Raw genomic sequence first — 24,300 nt, forward strand, 5'->3', positions numbered from 1 at the left:
CAGGCCAGAGGAAATGTGGATAGACCAATTAAGAGTCTAAACCAGTTTAGAAGCTCCTAGATTAGTCTTAGTAAAAGATAATAACAGCTTGGACTAGGATAGTGGGTGGTGGAGATGTAGAGAAGTGGATGGATTCGAGAGAGAGGAAGTAACATCAAGAGGACCTGGTGACAGATTGGACAGATAGGGTGAGGCAGAAAGAGACATCAGGAATGATTCATGCTGGAGGAAGTGGATGGGTGGTGGTGCTATTTACTAAAATGGGGAAGCTGGAGATGACCCAGCTTTTGTGGGCGAAGGTTTGTGGGCAAAGACCACACAATTTGATTACATTAAATTTGAGGGGTCTTTGAGATGCCCAGGAACAGATGACAAATAGGTAATTGGATACGTGGGTCTGGAGCTCTAGGAAGTCTGGTTTGGAGATACTAGTTGGGGAGCAAATGGTCTAAAGAAGGTAATCTCAGCTGTGAAAGTGTACTATCTCCTAAGGAAGCAGTATAGGAGGAAAAGATGAGGTCCTAGGACTGGGGCTTGAGTGTGGCCACCGTTTCATGACCTGATAGAGAAAAATATACCTCAAGCGTCAAAGAAGGGATGGCTGGAAAGTTGGCAAGAGGAATGAGAATGTGGAGTTCCAGAAGGCCAGGGAAGAGAGTGACTCAAGAAACAGGGAATGGTAACCTATGTCAGATGCTCCTGAGAGATTATGTAAGATGACTAGATAAAGTGTGCTGGATGTGGAGAAGAGGTCATTGTTGGTCTTAGTGAAAGGAGTTTGGGTGGCTTGATGGAGACAGGAGCCAGATGGGAATGGGTGAAGAGTAGGAGGTGAGGAAATGGAGACAGTGAGTACAGGTCACATCTTGGGAGGTTGGACCATGCGAAGGAGGAGAGACATAAGGTGGAATCTGGGGAAGGATGTGATGATGTTTTCAAATGAGAGGGACATGAGCATGTTTCAGTGTCAATTGGGAAATATCTGGTTGAAAGGAGCTGGATATCCAAGAAGGAGAAGGGATGCTTCAGAGGTGGGAGAGAATGGCCTTAGAGAAGCGGAGCAGAATTGTCCCCCACAGTGCAGGAGGAAACAGGAGAGCATGATTCAGGTGGACGTGAATTTTAGGGGAACACTATTCAACACAACACATGAGATTGTGTTAATGCATTTTAGAAGTATTATAAGATTAAAACAAAAATATCTTTAACACCTAACATTTATGGATCTCAAGTGCCTCATATGCACAGTGTCACATACTCCCTTCACTGTTGTGGTGTCTCCACTGTCCCCATGTTACAAATGAGGAAACAGAGGCTAAGAGTAGCTGAGTGACTAGCCCAGGGTGAGACCCTGGCAGAGCCAGGACCTGCAGGCAGGCACTCTGCTTCAGACACCACTTTTACCACTTAGCTCTACTGCCTGCCTTGTTCCAGGTAACCCTGGATCAACTAGTTATCTACCTCAGGAAGTATCCTTCCCGGCCAACACTCTTTGCCCATATGTTTTTCTTCACGTACAGCTCTTTATACATTCAGCATGTCTACAGCTCCATGCTGACAGCCCACTGCGTGGGAGCAGAAGCCTGCTGCTTGGTCCATTTGGGCTGGCAAAATATAGCACTCCCTTTTCTGGTAACTTCTGGGCTTGGCTTTTTTCCCCAGGTCCACAGCGTCCAATTCATGGAGTTCTCTGAAGTGGAGAACCAGAATGATTACTACAGCATAGGAGCTGGCTACATCTACACCCAGGACCCACAAGGAGTGCATATCATGTATGACGAAGCCTTGAGTGATCTGAGGGACCTAGAGACAGAACTGCTGCTCGTGGCCAGCCATTACATTGAGAAAGAAAAAGGTCAGAAGTCGGATTTTAAAAGATCAACCAGCCAAACAAAAAAATGAAAACCCACTAAGGGCTCTGTTTAACACCTCCCACCTCAAAGTATAAATGCATAGCCAATAGTATCTGAAAATTCAATAAGCACATTCATCTCTCCAACATACACCTGCTTTAAAAAAGATATGGGTCTGTTTCCAGCTCAAGTCCCCCTTCTGTTGGCAACTGTGACTCCTCTTTCAGGGCTCGGTTGTAATTCTTCCTGTTGTTTCAACTCAACTTGTTGCCCGGCGGTATTTCTACATCACTCACTGGGCCCAGGGAGTGTCGTGTGGAGCCCTGAGGGAAGCAAAGTAAGCAAGTGAAATTAATGATTTTTTTTTTCCTAAGTGACAAAAAAAGTGATTGACCTTGGGGAAACTGCGGTTAGAAGCAGAGACATCCTGGGGTTCCTAACAGAAAACCACCAGGATGCGAGAAGATCTGGCTACGACAATTCAGATAAGCCCCAGAGGGAGAAATCATTCCTCAGGGTCATCAGATTACCCGTATTACATATTCTCTCTTCCTTTGGGCATCACTCAAAGTTATCCAATTTTAGAAAGAAGTAAGGAAAGGCCTTTCCTTTTGGAATAATATGACAGTATTGGCATTACATTTGGAAAGAGCTTAGCTTCAAGACACGTTGCAACACCTAAAGGGAAATTTAGCAAGGGTCTGTGCTCTTTTGTAATATATGTAGACTGTAATTAAGAATAATTCATGTTCATATTATTATAAAATGCTGCTCAAAGAATGTTTGACAATTAACCCTTCAGATCCCAGATAGAATTAACTTAATATCTGACTGAATTCTTGTCCTATCTTTGCTGCAGACCATTGGGATCTGAATCATCGGATGCAGTGACAGCATCCAACATCCCAGGGCATTTAATTTCAGCTTTTAGCTTTTATCTTTACTGGTTCGCCCACATACTAATCCATCATTTTTGTCGATATTAATCTATAACACTGTGCAACTATTTCCAGCTGCTGACAATGTAATTTGATTGAAACCCTTAGCCAGTAGTCATTTAGCCACACGAGCATCTTTCAACTGAGCTAGTAAGTATACAGTCACTGTGAAACGATTTCCCAACTGCTGCTAGAGAAATTCCTGATCACAGTCTTTCTCTTGTCCAGTTCCCATCATGTACTTGATAATTACTGAACTCAAACTTCAGCACCTGAAAATCTTTTACTTTTTGATATTTCATTCTGAAACAGAACACTCAAAACTTTAAAACAATAATAATGCTGATAGTGAAAACTACCGTTAATATAGTGGGAAAATATTTTAGCTGAATAATGACAATGATTACCTTTATTGATTTAAGTTGGTAATTAACATAATTAAGAAATATCTTAGAAACTTCTCTGAAAAATTTCGACTTGGCTAGCATCAATTGAAATAGCAGGTTAAACTGAGTGTGTTGTTAAACCACCAGGGACCTGTTTTTAGTGAAGGAGAAATGTACATTTTGCCTTTAAATTATAGGTTTGAGGACATTTTAGTAAAATTTCACGGTAACTGAATTTTAGTTATATTTCTAAAATTAGTTTTTAAAACTAAAATTAAAAAGTAGAAGTCAGCAAGTATGAAATTAGGGCCTAGTCTTTGCTGATGGCTCTTTAGCTGATTCTTAGGGATTCCAGAAACCAATTGAGTGTTTTCATCCCTGAGATGGAGCCGACAATCCGAGGGGCATATTTCTAATAGGAATAACTTTGTGAAGAGGCCTGTCTCAGATCATTCTCATCTCCTTCTCTCCCAGGTCACAAAGAGGGCAGCGAGTCAAGTACTGGCCGGGACTGGGTATGGGCCCATGCAGGCGTGGACAGATTTGCTGTGCTGTATGACATGTGGACTTGGGAAGCAGCTCTCCTAGAAAACAAACGCCAGGTATTTTTGCCTAGAAAACAAAACATCTGTTAAACATTCTTATAAAACCCAGTATTTTTTTTTTTACCCAGAGGGTCTTTTATTTTTTTTGTGAGGAAGGTCAGCCCTGAGCTAACATCCATGCCAATCCTCCTCTTTTTTTGCTGAGGAAGACCGGCCCTGGGCTAACATCCGTGCCCATCTTCCTCCACTTGGTGTGGGACGCCGCCACAGCATGGCCTGACAAGCCATACGTGGGCGCGCGCCTGGGATCTGAACCCCGGGCCGCCAGCAGTGGAGCGCGCGCACTTAACCACTATGCCACGGGGCCGGCCCCAGTGGGTCTTTTAGAGCAGCTCCCAACAAAGTGAATAATTATTTTATTTAAATAATCCCAGTTAGTTGTAAGGTCGTGAGTAATAAATTTTATTTTCTTTACTGTGGTTCTTTGTTACAAAAGATAAAATGTGAAGGATACTGCTTTATCTTACAGGCATCACTTGTTTAAGCCTTTCTTATAACATGCATTCTTTTAGTGAGAATGAATGATGAGTCCATTCACGTTCATTGCCCTGACGGGGACAAGCCTCGCTTTGCTACACGCAGACAACCTGACCTTACTGTGGCCTTGAGAAGTGAGTGGGTGAAAGCAGTTGGGCAAGAAGTGCTTAGTGCAACAAGTTACCAGGGTAAATTTAAAGCAATAAAACAGCAAGTTACTAAATCATCCCTGTCGTTAATGGCTCATATCCAAGTAATAAATGAAACACTGCTCTCATCTGTGTCCTTAGCATGGATTATTAGCCCTTCTGATAATCACCAACTGTTGGGAGTTTACTCATCAAACATTAGGTATTTGCTCTGTACCAGGTACTGTTCCAGACATTCGGGACATGTAAATAGGAGATGATCTCTATCTTTAAGGAATTTCCAGTCTATAAAAGTTGATCCGATCTCTAACCAAAAAATATAACCCACTGGCTAACGGTTTACAATGGAGACACATGAAAGAGCCACCGGGACCCCAGTGGATGGAGGGATTTGTCCTGTTGGGGGCTGTCAGAGTAAAGGAAATGTTGGCAAGTCTTCTCAGAGGAATAGATACTTAATCTTGTTGCTAAAAGATGAGTAAGATGTCTGTCACAGCAGGAAAGATTCTCAAGCAGAGGAAACAGCATTAGCAATGTCAGGGAGGTGTGAAACGGGGATGGCGAGTTTGGAGAATGGCAAGAAGACTGCCCTGGCTAGGATGTAAAGGCAGGATGAGAAACAAGCTGAACTTATGTTTTGGGTGCAGCCTGTGAAGGGCTTGCTAATCCATGCTACATTTAGAGTTTATCTTATAGACAGAGAAAAGCCATTGGTGAGTTTCAGTAGGGGAGAAATACGATCATAGCTTTGTTTTCAACAGCTGTTTAGGTGTTGCTGTGGAGAATGGATGGAATAGAGAGCTCCCGGAGAAAAGAAGCGCGGTCATTGCCACAGAGACCTGAAGAGTTAGGAGGGGACCTATACTTAGGATGTATCGTCCAAAGAGGAAGGAGGAGCAGACTTGAGAACACTTTGCAAGAGTGGAAAAGGCAGGATTTGAAGACTGGATGTTGGAGTGAGAGAAATTAAAATGACTTCCTCAGGGTCAGGGAGGAGGCTATTAACTGAAATAGAATGCGGGAGGAATTCCCGCATTCTAAAGGAATTCCCCTTTAGAGGGGAAGATGATATTGAGTCTAGGACACAAGGCATGTGAGGAGAGTTTGCTAAAACCCAGGTGTGAATGTTTTGTGGGAGCTGTAGTTTTGAAACTCAGCAGCAGGTATGAGCTGAGGTGTGAATGTGGAAGTTAAACTACAGTAATTGGTCCAAATGACTAGGAAAAGCCAGAGATGTCTGACATGGGTCCCTGGGTAACACATTTAAGGGGAAGGTCATGGAACAAGAACCCATGAGAGGAAGAAGGAGTAGTCAAAGGGACTGGAGAAAAAAGGAAGGAATAGTGTTATGAAAGCCAGCGGAAAAAAAGCATTTGCATTAGGATGGTTACCAGTGTGGAGTGCAGTGAAACATCAAGAAAGATGACTCCTGCAAACCAGGCAGTGGGGTCAGCCATCAGGGGCCACTGCCAGCTGTGTAGGGCTCTCTCAGGAAAATATGGGGCTGAAAGCCAGGTTATAGCGCGCTAAGATGTGGTCAGAAGATGGGGAAGTGGAAATGTTTTCCTTGAATTGTTTTTCTAGTAGAATCGATGGTTTACTGTTTCATCTACTCTCTGGTCTGTTACTCATGGAGATGTAGGTCACCCAATTTTTGAAAACAACTGGCTGGCTTAAAGGGTGCAAGCTTTGAGTTTTGAAAATTGTTCCCCTTTTTAAAGCTAACGGGCCTCTCGAGTTGCAGTTGGCATCTGCAACCTTGATCTGCCAATTACAGCCTTACTTTGGTCAACTTAGCAAACGGGCGATTGAGACTGGTGTAGTAACTGCAAAGGCTGCGGTACACGTAAATAACACAGAATCCTCAAACTCAACAAGTTTATTGGTCCAGACGTGAGTTATAAACAGCCCCCGTTTTCTGTACTCCCTCTCCCCACCTTCCTTTTCAGTGCTTCTAGTCCTCCTCTGGAGGCCCCAGACAGGACTCACCGGTGGAGAAGAATAGAAGGGCAGAGAGTGCTGAAAACAGATTTCCCCACGCTTGAGCCTAGGGTTCATTCTGTGCTGAGCAACCCGGGCTGTCCACCAGTTTCTTCTATGGTACATGAAATTATTTTAACTTAAAACAATCGTTGAAAATATCTTCCTCTTTTCTAATCTCGAGAATAAGTTCCCTACAGAAACTGAGCTATCTGTGCCAAAAAGTGTAAAATGTGGCCTTCTAAATCAGAAATTCTGTCAAAAGAGCCAATTTTGAATGGACAAACCAGATTTTTATCTAGTGTACAATTGATTTCCTCAGTACTGATTCTGCTGCCAAGTTTCCCCAGCTGCTTTTGATTGTTAAATATATTGGAATCATTAGAGTTAGGAATTGCTCAAACCCGTTGGGTTGTCTTAAATCCCTAAAGTAACCATATTATGTAGAAACATTCATAAAATTAGAGCTGGTGTGAATTTAGGTGGATTAAGGCACTCAGAGATGCCAGACATCGGCTGTACCAGCTCCTAAGTGACATTTGTACCAACTGCTACTTCTCTCCACGGCCACCAGAGGACACATTTTCAGCGTCATAATTTGAATTAGTGCTCAGAGCACTAAAAAGATTTTCATGTTATTCTTATGAAAGGAAAAAAAAAATTCTGACAAGTTGTATCTAGCATTGATTTTCTGTTTTACACTTTTATTTGACCTAAAATACAATTTTTAAAAGTTTTTTAAATCCCAGAAATAAAAACGTTTGAGGTAAAAAATAACATAAAGAAAGTAAGGTTTGAGATTATTCATTTTGGCTATTTTTCTATTTTCTCCAATATTTGATGCTTACCGTCAATATGTACCACATATTATTTTCCCTGCAAGTTGGCCTTTGACACACACAGGTGACATTTGACAGGCTGGGAAGACTTAGACAAATACCAGCCCAGAGTTGAAATGGAAATGGGCCGGTTAGCAAACAGAAAATAAATAGAACCCATGAAGCGGAAAGATCAAGGTCCTACCCTGTTGGGAAAAAATTCATAATAAAATTATGCAAGGGTCTATCTGAGAGCTTATTGAGGTTGAGGCCAAAGCTTGAAAAAGCCTTATCCGTTTAAAAAGAGAGCCACATTTTCCTTCTCAACAGCTAGAGTTGCCAGGTAAAATATGACAATATTTGGGACGTGTTTATACTAGAAAAGTATTCATTGTTTATCAGAAATTCAAATTTAACTAAATGACCTGAGCATGTGAGCATGGCAATTTAGCACCTGCCTCTGCAACCTGGTATCACCAGATTGAAATCACTAGCAAGAACCCTCCCCACGAACTTCCCCTGCCAAATAACCGAACAATAGGAATCTTTGTACAAAAACAGGTCAAGGCAATGCAAATACTATAAACCGGCTCCTGGGATCGCCCTTGGCACAGTCAAAAAGGTTCAAGTTAGTCCAGAATGATTTAGGGAAGTAATTGTTTCTTTCCTAATCTCCCTCCAGGCTACTGAGTGACACCCTTCTTACCCCATCTAGTCACTCCTTCGTTTCTGCTTTGTCTTCTGCTATTTAATGCTGAATGTTATTCTAGAGTAGAGCTCTGTGGACAGAACAAGGTAATTTAGATCCCCCTGCTTGCTTCGCTTTCTCCTGGGCTCACTTAAAGGCAGGGGGACCTTCACCTCCCTTCATTTCACACTCTCTGAGATGTGTGAGTTTCTAACCTGTGGGGTACATACTATGTCCTGAGCTTTTAGCCTCCTTTGGTGTTTTCCTTTACATACTAAGGTTGATTCAAGGTGCCTTAGACCAATGCTTCCCAAAGGGCATCCTGCAAAACTGAATGCTCAAGTGCCCCAGGCTCTCCCTCCCAGAGCCTTAGCATTGAAGCCCTTAGATCCTGGACATCTATTAATAAGGCAGTATTTGATTCCTAGTCTGCTATTGATTCTCATGCATTTAGCTTCCTGAGGAGCCTCAGAAGCCATGATTGGCAAGATCAAGACACTCCTGGCTTTTCCTGTCGGGGGGTTCCTGTATTCCCCTTTGCCTCCTGTGCCCTAAATAATGCTTACACCTTCTCAGTTCTGTCTGGTTTTACATTCTTAGCCATGGACTCCACACAATGAGAAGGGCTGTTTATCTCCTTTTAGGATATTTACTTTGTTAAGAAGAGATCTGATTTCCTGGCCACCAGCCACCAAGAAGACCAGTACCCTAGGAAATGAAACACACTCTTTCTCTAATGCCTCCCAAAGTGTGCTAGGCTGTTGGGTTGGTGCAAATTGCAACCTCAGCAATTCACTCCTTGCTGCCAATTAAATGCGGTCACACGCTGGGCAAGCCTATGTGTCTGTGGTGTCATGGCTACAATAGGAGCTGAGGCCCTCAGAATGAGTGAAATCTCCATAAGAGGAGCTAGTCACAGAAGACTGTTTGGGGAGGGAGATCTTGAGCTAAAACTCTGAGAGGGGATGTCTTGGATTAGACTGCAGAGGAGAGAAAGGAATTCTTTCAGTTGTGAGACCAGTGGGAGTAAAAGTTCAGAAGCTTCTAGCCAGAGCCAATTTATCCATTAGACAATATAGATTCAGTATTTAAGATCTAAGAGCTTTACAGGAACCAATGAAAATGTTTGAGATCTGAAAAAATCCATGCATTACTCCATAATATGAAAAGAAAATACAAAGTAGATATCAATAAATGCTTAATTACATGTCTGTAAAATGTAAAAACTTTGAGCACTTATAAACATATCATTACATTTGAAAACAATTTATAGATCAGATTTTCTCACTTTGTAAGAATCCCCAAGTATATACTGCCCAGAAATTATAGCCAATCATTAATTGTGTTGCTCATAGCCAAATAATTTGAAAAGCAAAATTATAAATATCATTTAACTTTTTTTTTCTTTTTGGTGAGTGAGATAGGCAGGAAGCTGGGAGCAAGGTCACTCCACCAGGTGCAGCATCCTCATTACAGGGCAGCAGCTCTTCAGACGTGCAGCACTCCCCCTGACCCTGACCAAGAGTAGCCCCAAGCCTCATTATACCCTCATTTGCATTGCAGTTTTGACCCCCCTTGCGGGGGATCACCGCCATGACAGTTCCGGAGATGCCTATGTAAGGAAAAAAACTCCCCCTCCTGACGTGGGGGTGGAGACAATGCCCCGATTGGCACACATTCCAAGACCCGCACCTGTCCCTGGAACCCGAACTTCCTTAGCCACTGACCACCACAACTTTGGTGCAGTAGCTCCCCTCGAGCCTGCTTGCCCCTCCCCTTGGGGGGGCATACTTTTGCTTTGCTAATAGATCCTCCTCTGTTAAAACTTCTGCTGTGTGTCCACTCTCAAATTCTTTTATGTCTGTGGACCAAGAACCTGGGACCCCACTGCACTGATCTAACCGGCACCAGTGACAGTGAGGCAGATCGGCCCTGAGCTAACATCTGTGCCCATCTTCCTCTATTTTGTATATGGGTTGGCCACCACAGCATGGCTTGATGAGCAATGCGTAGGTCCATGCCGGGGATTCGAACCTGTGAACCCTGGGCCACTGAAGCAGAGCACAGGAACTTAACCACTACGCCACCAGGCCGGCCCCCTTATTTAACATTTTTACAGAAAAGAAATTTGATTGGGATGTAAGTACATTTTAATATACTTGATATAATGTGAGACAGGGTCTCCAAAAGTAAGGTGTCTAAGGCTTATGGAGGTTTTACACCACCCTAAAACAGTAATTACTTTGTTCAGAACTACTTACTTACCTTGCCCTTAGGTCCCTGTTTGGGATTCCAACCCCGCGATCTCTGAAGAGCTTTTTCTGATTGACACCTTGACTAATTACACACAAATAAAATTTACACACAGAACGGAAATTCCTTAAGCTCACAGACAAATGTAAAAGCAAAATAAAGAGCATCTCTTTCTGAATTCCCACCCTGGGAACGCCTTTGATGGTTAGTGCCTGGAAGCTTTCTTTGGTTTTTAGAAAAGACTTGTGGGGGGCCGGCCCCGTGGCTTGGCGGTTGGGTACACGCGTTCCGCTGCTGGCGGCCCGGGTTTGGGTCCAGGCGCGCACCGATGCACCGCTAGTTGGCCGTGCTGGGGCCGTGTCCCGCGTGCAGCGACTGGAGGGGTGTGCAGCTATGACGTGCAGCTATCTACTGGGGCTTTGGGGAAGAAAGGGAGGAGGACTGGCAATGGATGTTGGCTCAGGGCCGGTCTTCCTCAGCAAGAAGAGGAGGATTGGCATGGATGTTGGCTCAGGGCTGATCTTCCTCACAAAAAAAAAAAAAAAGACTGGTGAACTCTGCTAGAAAAGCAGCTCTCTCCATACCTTTGAGAGTTCTGGACACCAGACCCTTCCTAGTGGAGTCTGGTCTGGGATAAATGCCTTTGTATTTAGGGGGGACTTGCACCCTTAGCCTTCCATTCTATCCCCCCACATCATTTCTATATAGGTGAAATTTGGGCAAGTATTAAATAGAAGGGGTCAGAAATGGGGCTGAAGATGTGGAAGAGGGAAGAAGGCCACGTGCCTACCTTTGGTGATGGAGTAAAATGGGGGAAGGAGAATGGGTCTGTGGAGAAAGGTGTTGGAGAAAAAATATTTAATGAAGTGACATTGAGTGCATTGTCTCATTGGAGGTTATAGTTATTAAACATATGTTGTTAATTATATAACCTCGCTTTAATTTGTGGAGAGCAGGGGAAGAGGAGACAGAGGCAAAATGAGGGTTCTTTCCTTGCCCTCCCTGACTCGGTGGCTTTACTAATTGCTCTGAGTTGTGTTGGGGCTGCAGCTGCCTGCACCAGGCTAGTACCCAGAGGTTCAGAGCTCTCTCTCTCCTGCTGATGCCCGGGGGCTTTCAAAACACGGAGTGGGTGGGGCCTCACCTCTCTTTGCTGTGCCCTAGGGCTGCCTCTGCTGTTCCCTGACTATCAACCTTATTTGCAGCTTCTTGACAGTTACTTTGAAGCCTACCAGCATGTGCTGGACCCAGAGGAGAGGTTTGCCTTAGCACAAGTGATCACTGACATCATGCACAGGTGCCCAAGGTTTGATCTCAGCCACTCTTACTTCATTAAGGCCTACCAAGATGAATGCATGTGCCTGAGGCTTCACCCACAGCTGGTGAGGGGCATCCTCAACCAGCACGTGAGTACAGTTGGGTTTTAAAATATTACATGTGAGAAGAGGATGGAAAACATGGGCCAGAACTGAAAATTGCAGAACCTTTCTTTCATTGTGGGTCCAGAATCTAGGTTTTCAAGGGCAGCGTGTACAGCATGTTTATTTGTAAGATCATTTGCAGTGTTGAATTCCAAGCATAACCACAGTCTTAAAGGGAGGTTTCCAACCCTAATTACGTTTAACGGTCCACAAAGAATGGACAACCTGCTTTCATTAGATCATAGAGTTTATTGGTAGTGGAAGGACTACACATATGCTTTTCAAGACGTTAGTGTATAAAATTATGTTAATTTTTTTTTTTAATGTTGTGACTATTTTTAGGACACAAAAGGAAACAATCACAGTGTATGTCCTCTGGGGAAAAGCTAGTGGCAGGAAGTAAGCAGGAGACAAAGACCGTTGCAATACACTTACCTTAAGCCTGCTTAGAATTTTTTCCTTGTAGTCAATTGTTTGACAGAAAAAAGTTTTCTTGTGCCTCTTAAGACTGTCCAAAGTGGGTTGCCTTTGCTCTTCTTGGCTGGCCCTTGGCTCAGACTGAGAGAACAGCATGTCTCTGTGTGAGTGGATCCTCGAAACCAGGTCTGGGTGAAAATTAGTCCAATAATGAAGACACGCAAAGGGCTGATGTTCTTCTCATGCCAAGTCTCATAACTCACATCCATGGGAAAGTTTAACTTTTCTAATTTTAACTTTTATGCTACATTTCTAGATAGAGCGTCAGCGGGAGTATGTCCAGAGGCTCTGGCAAGAAAGCCCTCCAGATGATAGCAATAAATTTGGACTTCCCCTTAACATCATTTGCAAACAACTTATTTCCATCAACAATAGCTGGTAAGTGGGTGTTGTCTTTAGGCATTTTACATTTAATCTTCTAGATAAGTTAAGGTATGATGTTAAGTCTAAATGCTATTCTACAAAGAACCTCTCGAGTATTTGGGGAGATGAGAGAAGTAGATATAAAAGCCACAGAAAAGGAATTCTCTCCCATACTCAATATCTGTTTGCTTTGTAAGTAATAAAGAATAGGAGGCTATAGAAGAAAATATAGGCAGTACACTCTTTGACATTGGTCTTAGGAGTGTCTTTTTTGAATACCATGTCTACTCGGGCTAGGGAAACAAAAGAAAAAATAAACAAATGGGACTACATCACACTAAAAACCTTCTGCAAGGCAAAGGAAACCATGAACAAAACAAAAAGACAACCCACCAACTGGGAGAAAATATTTGCAAATCATATATCTGACAAGGGGTTAATTTCCAAAGTAAATAAAGAACTCATACAACTCAACCACAACAACAAAAAAACAACTTGATCAAAAAACGGGCAGAGGGTATGAAAAGATATTTTTCCAAAGAAGGTATACATATGGCGAACAGGCATGTGAAAAGATATTCAACATCACTAATTATTAGGGAAGTGCAAATCAAAACTACAATGAGATATCCTCTTACACCAGTCAGAATGGCTATAATTAACAAGACAAAAAATAACAAATGTTGGAGATGTGGAGAAAAGAGAACGCTAATTCACTGCTGATGGGAATGCAAACTGGTGAAGCCACTGTGGAAAACAGTATGGAGATTTCTCAAAAAATTAAAAATAGGAATACCATATGATCCAGCTATTCCGCTACTGAGTATTTATCCAAAGAATGTGAAATCAACAATATAAAGAGACTTATGCACCCCTATGTTCATTGCAGCATTATTCACAATAGCCAAGAAGTGGAAACTACCCAAGTGCCCATCAACTGATGAATGCATAAAGAAGATGTGGTGTATATATACAACGGAATACTACTCAGCCATAAAGAAAGACAAAATCATCCCATTTGCAACAACATGAACGGACCTTGAGGGTATTATGTTAAGTGAAATAAGCCAGACAGAGAAAGCAAACACCGTATGATTTCACTCATATGTGGAAGATAAACAAACACATGGATAAGGAGAACAGACTAGTGGTTACCAAAGGGGAAGGGGGTGGAGGGGAGGGCAAAAGGGGTAAAGGGGCACATGTGTATGGTGATGGGTAAAAACTAGACTATTGGGGGTGAGCAAGATGCAGTCTATACAGAAACTGATATATAATAATATGCACCTGAAATTACACAATTAAACCAATATGACCTCAATAAAATAATTAAAAAAAAAAAAAAAGAAGAGGCTAGAATTGAATCTTATGCCACTGAGTGGAAAATCTTCACTCCCTTGCTAGGTCCTAAGAAAAAGCAGTTGCTCTTGAAATGCTGTCAGACGATTTAATCAGAGGTGCCAACAACATATATGAAACTTAGATGTGCTTAAACGTTTCTCAAAAAGGAATTTCTTTATTGTAGCAAGTGTTACCAAAAAGGTTTCTGCAGACTCATCTTGTGACCCCACCCCTTTAAGGAGCAGATTAAATTTCCTGAGATCACTCAGAGAAACAACATACTTTAGGTCACCCCGTTGACATGTAGTCCAATTCCCCCATTCCCTTCCAGCCTTAGAGGGTAGAGAGGGAACCAAGAAGTGGGTGACAAGCCCTAGGCTGGTCTGTATGGCCCAGGATCACAATCGCTCTATTGGCTCCAAATGGGTGGAAAAATTGTCCAACTTCTTTCAATACCCGACACATATTTTTTGAGCTCCTACATGTACCAGGCAGTGTACATAGTACACTGGGGAGCGGGGGACACAGATATGACCAACAGAGGCATGGCCCTATGCTCCTGTGAAGGGTAGAGTCCAGCAGCACAGGCACACTTTCAGTAGGAATTTGCCACAGTGGGCTATAGTATCATCCTGGGGACCAGCTGGGTGCCATGGATTTCATAGCTGAGATTCTAACCTCGTCTCTTGAGAAAGAACCCTGGGAGTTCCAAGCACAAGTCTGGACCTTTCCTACAGACCTTTCTCAGGGCTGACTTCTTCACTGTAATAAGCTCGAGACACCAGCTATGTGTGTGCAGCTTGCTATGGCAAGAATCTACTGTTCAGGAAATGGTTTCTGGTGGAACATGCTAGGGCTATATGGATACTAAGACCTGTCAGAATAGTCTCAAAAGCAAATGTTATTCGCTTGATAAAGTTCCTTTCCAGACTTAGGGTTGTATTTTTTAAGATCCAGGACTAAGAAGAATTCCATTTGTGTAGATTTAAGAAGTATTTATGTTTTTTAGTTCTATGTAAGTATTAAAAGGCCCTTGTGCTGTATCCTTTATTTCCGAAGGAATAACCCACAGACAAGCATTTTATCATTTCTGGCTTCATCTATTTATAAACTACAACATAAATGATTCCAGAAGTTGTGTACAGAATTTAAAAATTGTCTTTGTCCATTATGTTTTGGAAAAAAACAAAAAGAATAAAGACTCAGGTGAAACTAACCATGGAAATTATTTTTTTAATATTTAGTCACTTTATTTTGTTTTCAAATATTTGACTGTATATTGATTATTGCCATATTGACAGTCTTGCCATATACAATTTAAGAATTCTCTTCTTATTGGGCTTTTAGAATATATTCCTGTGTCCTCCAGTTTTAAAAGAGTTCACATTAAAGCAAAGAACGTGTTGTATAATCCAGTGGGTTCCCTGAACGGCCTCTGAGGTCCCTTGGAACTCCCAGTTTTTTATAGTGTCCTGGATTGTAGGAGCTGTTTTATTGGTCTTTAAAAATATAAAATTCAAATATCTTTGGATACAGACTAAGTTCTTCATTGTGTAAACTGTCATTAATTCTTCCTCTTCTTTAAGCCCAGCTCTGAAAAACATTTATCTGCTGGAGTTCCACCCTTCCCTGGGCCTGGCTTCACTCATCCCCAGAGCCCTTGAGCATCTCCTCCAGGAGGCCCACCACACCTGCAGGCCCACCACGGCCAGTGGCCTCGCCTTGGTGGAGAGACGTGTGCTGCGGCTGGCCCTGGATGTGTGGCTCACCCCCGCCAAGCCGGAGTCCTGGTTCAGCGCACAGCTCCAGAAAGATGTAGGTTCTCTGATGGGGGTAGGTGGGTCCTCGGCAAAGAGAATGTTTCCTCCCAGATGTTACTACTTAGCTTTGCTTTTCTGTTTGGCTCTATTCCCCACTATTTGGCCAGAGACAGATCATAGTCACGGGCCCCTAACATTTTTATGTGATTTTTTTTTTCATTTTTGGTTAGTTTCTAGTTTAACAGGATGCTGCTACAATTAAAATGAAAAGAGAGTTGTACATAGGAATGTGGAAAATGTTTTCTGATTTACTTACATTTTAACAACATAATTTTTAATTAAAAATTATATATTTTCTTTCTACCAAGACTTCCTAAAATGTAATTTTTAATTAAAAATTATATATTTCCTTTCCAGCAAGACTTCCTAAAATGTACTTATTTTGTCCTGAGCCGAGATCTGGTAGAGGAAAGAGAGCACTGAGTGAGGAGTCAGGGACCTGGACTGAAGTTCAGCCTTGCCATTAACTTGCTGTATGACTCTAAGCAAGTCTCTTAGCCTCTCTGAGCCTCACTTTCCTATTTTGTAACATTATGTTCATGTATCTGGGGGGAGGTGGGTGGATGTGAGCTCAATGATCTCTAAAGCCCCTTCAAGCTCTAATGCTCTATGGTTCAAACTGTGGCGTGATGATTTATGTGGTGTTTGTAGGTGGATTTGAATCCTTTGCTTTGTCTGTTAAGGCTGTGACAGGCGGGCCTGGATTTCCAATTTGACCTTACTCTGTGTGGGTACTTGGTCTATGAGGGAGAAACTTTCAAGGGCCCCGGCTGCCAAAGATATCTGTTCCACGGGTCTGCCTCAGTCTCCTAGCCCCTCCTGCCCAAACTAAAATTTTAAATTGATCAAAATAATGTAAAATTACACATAATTTTAGCAAAAGAGGAAGGAAAAAAATTGCCCTAAATATGACCACTCAAATGCGTTTTGTAATCATTGTTTTTCTGACTTCAAGTATTCTACATATGCATGTTTTACATAGTTATAATCATATGCTTTGATCACTATCTCCTGTTTTTCTCAGTTAACATTATATGATACATTTTTCCATATTGTTAACTAGTCTTTATACTCAACTTTATGACCACATAATTCCCTTAAGTGATGAATCTTATGATTCATTTTATCTAACCATTTCCCTATTGATGGGCATTCAAGTAGTTTCCAATTTTTCATTATTATTAAAAATGCTATAAAGTACATTTCTATGCTTTGCTTACAGATTTTTCCATATTTTGAATCAATTCCATTGGATAGATTCTTGGAAGTGAAATTGCTGAAACAAAATTTAAGTCTTTGGACACATGTTAGCAGATTGCTTTCCAAAAGAGTTGTGCCAAATTATAATGCCCCTAAGAATGTATAAGAGTTCCATTTCTGCTACACTGTACAGTATTAGGTGTGTTTCATGTCTGTGCTACATTATACATATATATATCCATATATATAAAAGGTGGCGTTATACTGTTAATTTGTCTTTCCTTGCTATTTATTGAGATTAAATATTCTTCCAAATGTTTTGTTACTAGCTGTATTTTTGGTGGATTTTCTGTTCTTTCTCTTTGTTTATCTCTTGGAATCCTAATGTCATTCCTATCCACTTACATGAACTCTTCTTAAATAAAACCTTAACCCTTTTGTCCATCATATTTTCTGCAAATGTTTCCAATTTGTCTTTTTATTTTTTGAACAGAAACTTCTTATTTTCATATGGTAAAGTCTGTTGATCTTTTCTTTCGTGATTTCTTCTATCCTCCGAAATCCAGAAAGCAAATCTTCCTCCAGATGTTTCATATTTGTCTTATTTGATTCTAATTTTTTAAGGTTTTGATTTTGTTTAAGAAATATTTAACTCCTTTAGTATTCCCCCTGGAGAGTATGTGTGTGTGAGTGTGTGTGTGTGTGTGTATGTGTGTGGTGTGAGGTATGGCTCAAAATAGAATTTTTCCCCAAATTACCAGCCATGTATCCCACTACCATTTATTGAGGATTCTTTCCACATTGTATTATAGTACTAGATTTTTTTAATGTATTTTAAATTCTCTTTTAAATCATAGTGAATATCTGAGAGATACCTGTCGTCTCCCATTGATGCCACACAGTTTTAATTATTATTTTTGAAATGTGTTCAAATTTGGACCTAAAAATGATAAATATTCAGATTAATCTTTCGTATTAGGCCAAAAGATGGGACAGATATTGCCCTCAGAAGACATGCAGGAGTTAGTTTAATAAATCTCTTTAGGGGCTGGCCCCGTGGCTTAGCGGTTAAGTGCACGCGCTCCGCTACTGGCGGCCCGGTTTCGGATCCTGGGCGCTCACCGACACACCGCTTGTCCGGCCATGCTGAGGCCGCTTCCCACATACAGCAACTAGAAGGATGTGCAGCTATGACATACAACCATCTACTGGGGCTTTGGGGGAAAAAAAAAAAGAGGAGGAGGATTGGCAATAGATGTTAGCTCAGAGCCGGTCTTCCTCAGCAAAAACAGGAAGATTAGCATGGATGTTAGCTCAGGGCTGATCTTCCTCACAAATAAATAAATAAATAAATAAATCTCTTTATCACTTAGGAAGACTTCAAGAGTCTAGAAATTGCATCGTTGAGCAGACAAGGCCTTTGGTAGACAAGTGGCTAGATAAGGGAGCTTGTGCACCCTTGCGGAGCCAAACCAGGAAAGGCAGATTAGGGGGTCCCCAAACTGGGTCCTTGCTGGGAATGACATCTTGGAGGGTAGCAGTGATGTCAGAGCAGAGGACCGACTGAGGAGGAGGGTGTTAAAGATGAATGTGCTTGCTTCACAAATTGCCCAGGGCTGGCTGAGTGGAGGACCACTGTAAAGGCAGTTTTGTATAGACCGTAAAGTTCTTGAACTTGGAATTGGAATGCCTAAGTTTACTCTTGGCCCTGCTGTGTGCCCTTAGAAAGCTTCAGTGTTGCTTCAGAGCTCTCACTGGTAAAAGGGAAATGATGGTGTCTGTGATGCCTACTGCATGGGGATCTTGTGAAAATAAAAATAAGTTAGTATATGTGGCAATACTTTGAAATTTTGAAACTGCAATTAAAGGGGTTTATAAGAAATTATTATTATTACTGGCCACTAAAATACTTGAAAAATATCAAGGAATTCTGTTTCTATTTAGGTCATCTTTATTTCTCTTCTTTATTCTGGTTTAAAAGATTTATAATAATGGTAACAGCAAATATTGTGTACCAGGGACTTTTGCATACATTAGCTCACTTAACCGTCTTAACAACCCTATTAGGTAGTTATTATCTATTAGTTCCTATTAGCTACTGTTATTATCCTTATCCCCCCTTAGCAAATGAGGAAACTGAGAGACAGCGAAATTGAGTAAATTGCCCCAAATCTCACAGCTTCTCAGTGGCAGAGCTAGGACTTGAGCCCAGGAAATCTGGATCCAGAGTCTGTGCCACTGATAGGATTTTTCATAATATATGCAATTTATTTTTTCATACTTTAAAAAGTACTTTGTTTCCTTCCAGCTGTTTTCAGCTAAAGTGATGGGAGATCCCTTTCTCGTGGGGCAGACAGGCCTGCTTGCACTCAGGTCTGCAGTGGACGAAGGACATAAGCAAGGCCAGGATTCTCATGGGCTGCTCCTGGAAACGTTTTCCAAACTTCTGGAACTCTTGACCCTCCGCCACCGGCTGATACAAATGAGTCTGGAGAGTGTACACTTAGCTTGGTCAGTAGGGGGCCTGAGGATCCAGATGGGGAATAACAGACCGTGAGTTTCCCTACCTACAAGCCTTGCCCCTCTGTGCCTCCAGAGCAGCCAGCGTGAGCTTTCTAAATGGCTAAAATGATGGCATCTCTCCCTGGCTCTTCTCTCACCCTGGCCTCCCCACATGCCTCTCTGACCGCTCAGCTAGGCTAGGTCGTGCCCTTACCACCCGGGCTTCCGCTCCATTCACCACACTGCCTTTTAATTCGATGCTTAATATTGGCTTATCGATTTCCTGCTAGTGTAAGCTCCCTGACTGCAAAAGCCCTGTCTACATTGTTTTCCATGACGTCCCATCACCTGGTATGAGGCCTGACCTGCACCAGCCACTCAGTGAATATTGATTGGATTTGCTCTCGACTATAATGAAGTGAATAGCAGAGAAGAAGCAGCAGAGGACCCAGAGAAAGGAGAGGGATGAGTACGTGACAGCATCCAGGTCTGACAGAGGTGTGGAAGGTGCAGCAGGTAGCGGGAAAGACAGAGATTAATGAGTTAGGTTTAGGTATGAGTGTAAGATGATGGTAAGACACCCAAGTGGACATGTTCCATAAGCAGGAAAAATATGGAACTAGAGAGTTTGTTGCAAACATGTATGAGTGCTGTTGGTGTTCTGTTCCCCATGAGAGGCCCTATGGTCACAAAGAATCCACCATCAACCATTATCAAGGGCCTGCTGTGGCCTGGGTTTGTACTGGGGACTTTATGTGTATTAGTTTATTTAATCCTCAGAATATCCTTATGAGGTAGCTTATAAACATTTTACCAGTGAGGAACTAGTGGCTCAGAAATGTTAAGTAATTTGCCTAAGATCACATAACTAGAAAGTAGTAGAAATAGAATTCAAACTATGAGCCAAAATATTATTAACCTCTCTGATACTACTTCCCCATTATTTCTGATCCTTTCTCTCAGGGAGTTCACAGTGTAAAAGTTACCCCAACATAGTTTAATATGATATTTTAGTTATTTGAACAAAATACTATGAGAGCACAGAAAATGGAATATTTCATTCTTTCTAAGTGAATCAGGGAAAGCTTCATAGAAGAGGCGCTGTTATGGGATGATTTGTCTCCCCCCCAAATTCATACATTCAATTTCTAACCCCCAGTACCTCAGAATGTGACCTTGTTTAGAGATAGGGTCTTTACAGAGATAACCTTTACAGAGGTTATCAAGTTAATATGAAGTTATTAGGGTGGGCCCTAATCCAGTATGACTGGTGTCCTTATAAGAAGAGGAAATTTGGACAGACACACACCTCTGTGTGATGTGATGTGTACACAAGGAGAAGATAGCCATCTAAGCCAAGGAGATAGGTCTGGAACACATCCTTCCCTCAAAGACCTCAGAAGGAACCAACTCTGCCAACACTGTGAGACAAATTTCTTTGTTCAAGCCATCCACTTGTGGTACTTTGTTACAGCAGCCTAGCAAACTAATATAGGTGCCATTTGAACTCAGCCTTAACCAACTTCTCAAGATGGAGAAATGTGTTAGAATGGGAGTAAGAAAAGAGGAGAAGGCATTCTAGACACATAAGGCTGAAATGCCGGAGCTGAATAGAGCCTCACTGCAAACCACGGAAATGTGCGAGTGGAGCTCAGAGTTGAAGCAAGACAGAGATGGGGTCACAGGTTCTTACACAAGGGGGTGATGGTCAGAGTTGGATGATGGACTTTCTAAGGAGGAGATGGAGAAGATGAGAAGAGGACCAGGTTTGGAACCCCAGGAAACACCAGGATTTGAAAATAAAGAGGAGGAGAAACCAATAAAGACAGAGAGAGTGGTCTTGAAACAAGAGCATGGAGATCCTGGAGCCAGGAGAACAAAGATGTTCCTCAAAGAGGGAATGGAGGCCAGCCATGAAGAGCTTTGAGAGAAGATGGTGAACCTTATATTGAGGGTAATATTGGTGATCTCATGAGGGATCTGAGGACAGAAGGCAGCTTGCAGGAAATGAGAGTTGAGGGAGTACCCAAGCACATCTCCTCCTACTTTAACTACTGTTGTTAACTGTCAAAGCATAGGGCAAACACAAGACCTTTGTGACTCATTCACTTCATATGGATTTGGCTTACTTTTGTGTTGACTTTTGCTTTTGTGCTTATTCAGATGTTTTAGTTTTCTTACCACTTACTTTCCTTTTAGGAAAAAATAATAAGAAATGTTCTTGGCTCTTTTTTTCCCCTTTTAGTCTTTATAAGGAATTGGCATGTGAGATGGGTTTTGAAGAGTTCCATTTGTATCTGAGGCCTGTTCACTTTGAATTTGCATCACACAAGGACAAGGTGGACCATCCACCCCCTGTCTTTATAACCTCTCTGCTGGAGGACAGTGACCGTGTTGACAGGTGAGCCTTGAGAGGGTCAAAGTAAAAATAAATGTAACTGTAGAAAAATAATTTCTATCACCACTGAACATGGAAATGCAATTAGATTTCTAAATTTACTCCCTTATGTTTTATCTGCCATGATGCCAACTTTTTTCTTTTTCTTCCTTTCCTTTTTGATAAGAGGGGAAAAAAATAAGATCTCAATCCAGGGGGATAATTGGATTAAAAAACGCCAAGTAACTGAGAAATGGAAGAATCAGATCAGACAGCTCAAATGAGACAGAATCACAGGCTCAGCAGCTGCCGGGTTGACCAGGTTGCTTCAGGGTAGAAAGGATGTGAGGATTGGTCTGATGTGGCAAGAACCACAGATCAGAAGTCCAGGTCCCTTCTCTCACTTTCCCTGGGACCAGGAAAAAGTTAGTCAAGTCTTTTGAGCAGCTGTTTCCTTGAAACTCTAACACAATGTACAAATCTATCATGGATGACAAGATCTCAGCCAGGCTCCTTTGTTGCCAGTAGTAGAAACTGAATCAAACCAGTGAGACCTCTTTTCTGTGCCCCGTAGATTTAGCCCATTGCCTGAAAGAAAACACTCTTGCTAGTACCAGATCATGAATCTACTCAGTTGGGGAAAGGAATCTTCTCCCCCCACACAGTCAGGCTTTGATGTGTGCCTTCTGCTTCCTTCTTCTTTCCTTCTCTGCTAGTCTGCCCTTCCCCTGAGGGTCCTAGCTCTGTCCCCAGAGATTCCTGGTACCAGACCCACCAAAGCAAAGATGACCACAAGGAGGAAAAGTCAGCTTTGTTTTGCTAATGTGGCTCTCTGCTCAAAATGTGAATTTGATGTGTTAATATGCTAAAGGAGAGAGCATGGGCTAGAATGAAGGGGGTTAGGATGGTAGAAAGCAGTATCCCAGAATTTCCCAACCTCGGCACTGTTGAAATCTGTGACTGGATAACTCTTTCTTGGAGGGAGCTGGCCTGTGCATCAGAGGTTGTTTAGCAGCATCCCTGACCTCTACCTACCAGATGCCAGTAGTATCCCTTCCCCTATTTGTGACAATCAAAAATGTCTCTACTCATCACCAAATGTCCCTGGAGGCAAAATCTCGCCTGTTCTATCCTGTCACACCGCCTAAACGAAAAAGAGAATTTATTGATAACTGGAGGCAGGAAGTGTGATTGGGCATCAGGCGGGGCTAGGTCTCCAACCTGGAGCCAAGCTATTCTCTGGCTCTTTGAAGGTCCGCCACCAGAGCTGGTAATTTATGCTGCTGTGAAAAAAGGGCATATTTTCATTCAGTGGGAATCAGCAAGTCAGCATCAACTGCCTGAATGCCTTGCAGTCTGGTCAAGTGGTGATTGGTCCCCAATGATGACCCAGAGATCCTATAAGATCTTGGGGAGCCTCCTGAATTACCAGGAGAAGGTTTATGCATCCGGGGAAATTGTGTCTTGAGTTTGCATTTGTTTTATGTATGTTAATTCCTGAAAGTTGCCACTTTGGAGTGCTGTTATCACAACAACATATACTAAACGTGAGCATAGTGACTTCCATTTTTAAAAGGACATTCATGCATATCCCACTTAATATTTGCCATAACCCTCCAAGATAGGTGATACATTCTTCATTTACAGATGAAGAAACTAAGATTCAAGATATTAATTGCTTGACAAAGTCTCAGAGCTATGCACAAAGCACCATGTCCCAAGGCAGAAATGTGCCAGCAAAGATCATTTAGATGATTGTTGGGGCCATGGGAGAGAGCAAGAACCGGACAACTTTTAGGGAGCGGACAAAGGGGTCCGAGTCAGGGAGGGGCCTGAGCAGGTAGGATCAAGAAGGTAAGAGGAAAAACAGGAGAAAGCAGTGGAATGATGATCAAGGGAAAATAATTGCCAATACTCTGGGGTAGATGGTCGCCACAACCAAACTGCAAGGAAAGTCCAGTAAGGACTGAAAAGACCCTGGAGCCCTTCAGTCTTTGGGTGGAAATAGCAAGTCTTGTGTAAAATCTGTTGTTGCTATTACTACTGATGTCCCAGAGCTGATCACATGCCGTCCTGTCCCATCAAACGGGACATCTCTTGACCACTGGCAGGGCACGTCAAAACAACTTCATGTTTGTTCTTGCAGATATTCACCTACTGCTCTTGGCTTAGCCATCTCTGAAGTGGATGATAACCAAGTTGGCAAATTTAGTTTTTATACAAAGGAAGCCGTCCTTAAGGTAAATTGCTTTATTTTTTAAAAAAGAAACTAAGGTAAAATTAAGCAATTTGCTCATATATCCCTTTAAAAATCCTGATGTTTAATTTGTGTAAGTTTGGCTCCCATATATAAGAAAAGCTTCCAACTTAGTAAATAATGACGAGAGCCTGGCCTTATTTGCTGTGCACACTGGCCTGGTTTGAACCAGACTGCAACACCCCTCGAAATAACCTCTGTTAGATGTTAACGAGCACATGTAGTGAACCATCTTTGTATCGAGCTTTTAAAATATACACTTGTCACTGGAGCTTTTACCTGATCTTTTTAAACCTGGTGCTATTTTTTCCTGTCACTCAAGTGGATTTTCTTTGCTTCTATGTATATATGTGCAGGTTTGTAGTTGTGTGTATTTTTTAAACATTAATCTAATC

The 24,300-nt window shown here is 42.1% G+C and overlaps 1 protein-coding gene across 1 annotated transcript in view; it reads left to right on the forward strand.

The window, feature by feature from the left end:
- The window catches only part of LOC106800543 (uncharacterized), a 138,792-nt gene that overhangs the window by 37,295 nt on the left and 77,197 nt on the right, over positions 1-24,300 (forward strand). The window contains 8 exon segments of the mRNA XM_087443743.1: positions 1,663-1,855; positions 3,652-3,779; positions 11,353-11,553; positions 12,302-12,423; positions 15,336-15,564; positions 19,078-19,280; positions 21,517-21,672; positions 23,795-23,888. Of these exon segments, the coding sequence (XP_087299869.1) occupies positions 1,663-1,855; positions 3,652-3,779; positions 11,353-11,553; positions 12,302-12,423; positions 15,336-15,564; positions 19,078-19,280; positions 21,517-21,672; positions 23,795-23,888 (1,326 nt within the window).

The sequence above is a fragment of the Ceratotherium simum genome, chromosome 19 (assembly GCF_057802395.1).
Source record: "Ceratotherium simum simum isolate JZ-2026a chromosome 19, ASM5780239v1, whole genome shotgun sequence".
NCBI lineage: Eukaryota > Metazoa > Chordata > Mammalia > Perissodactyla > Rhinocerotidae > Ceratotherium > Ceratotherium simum.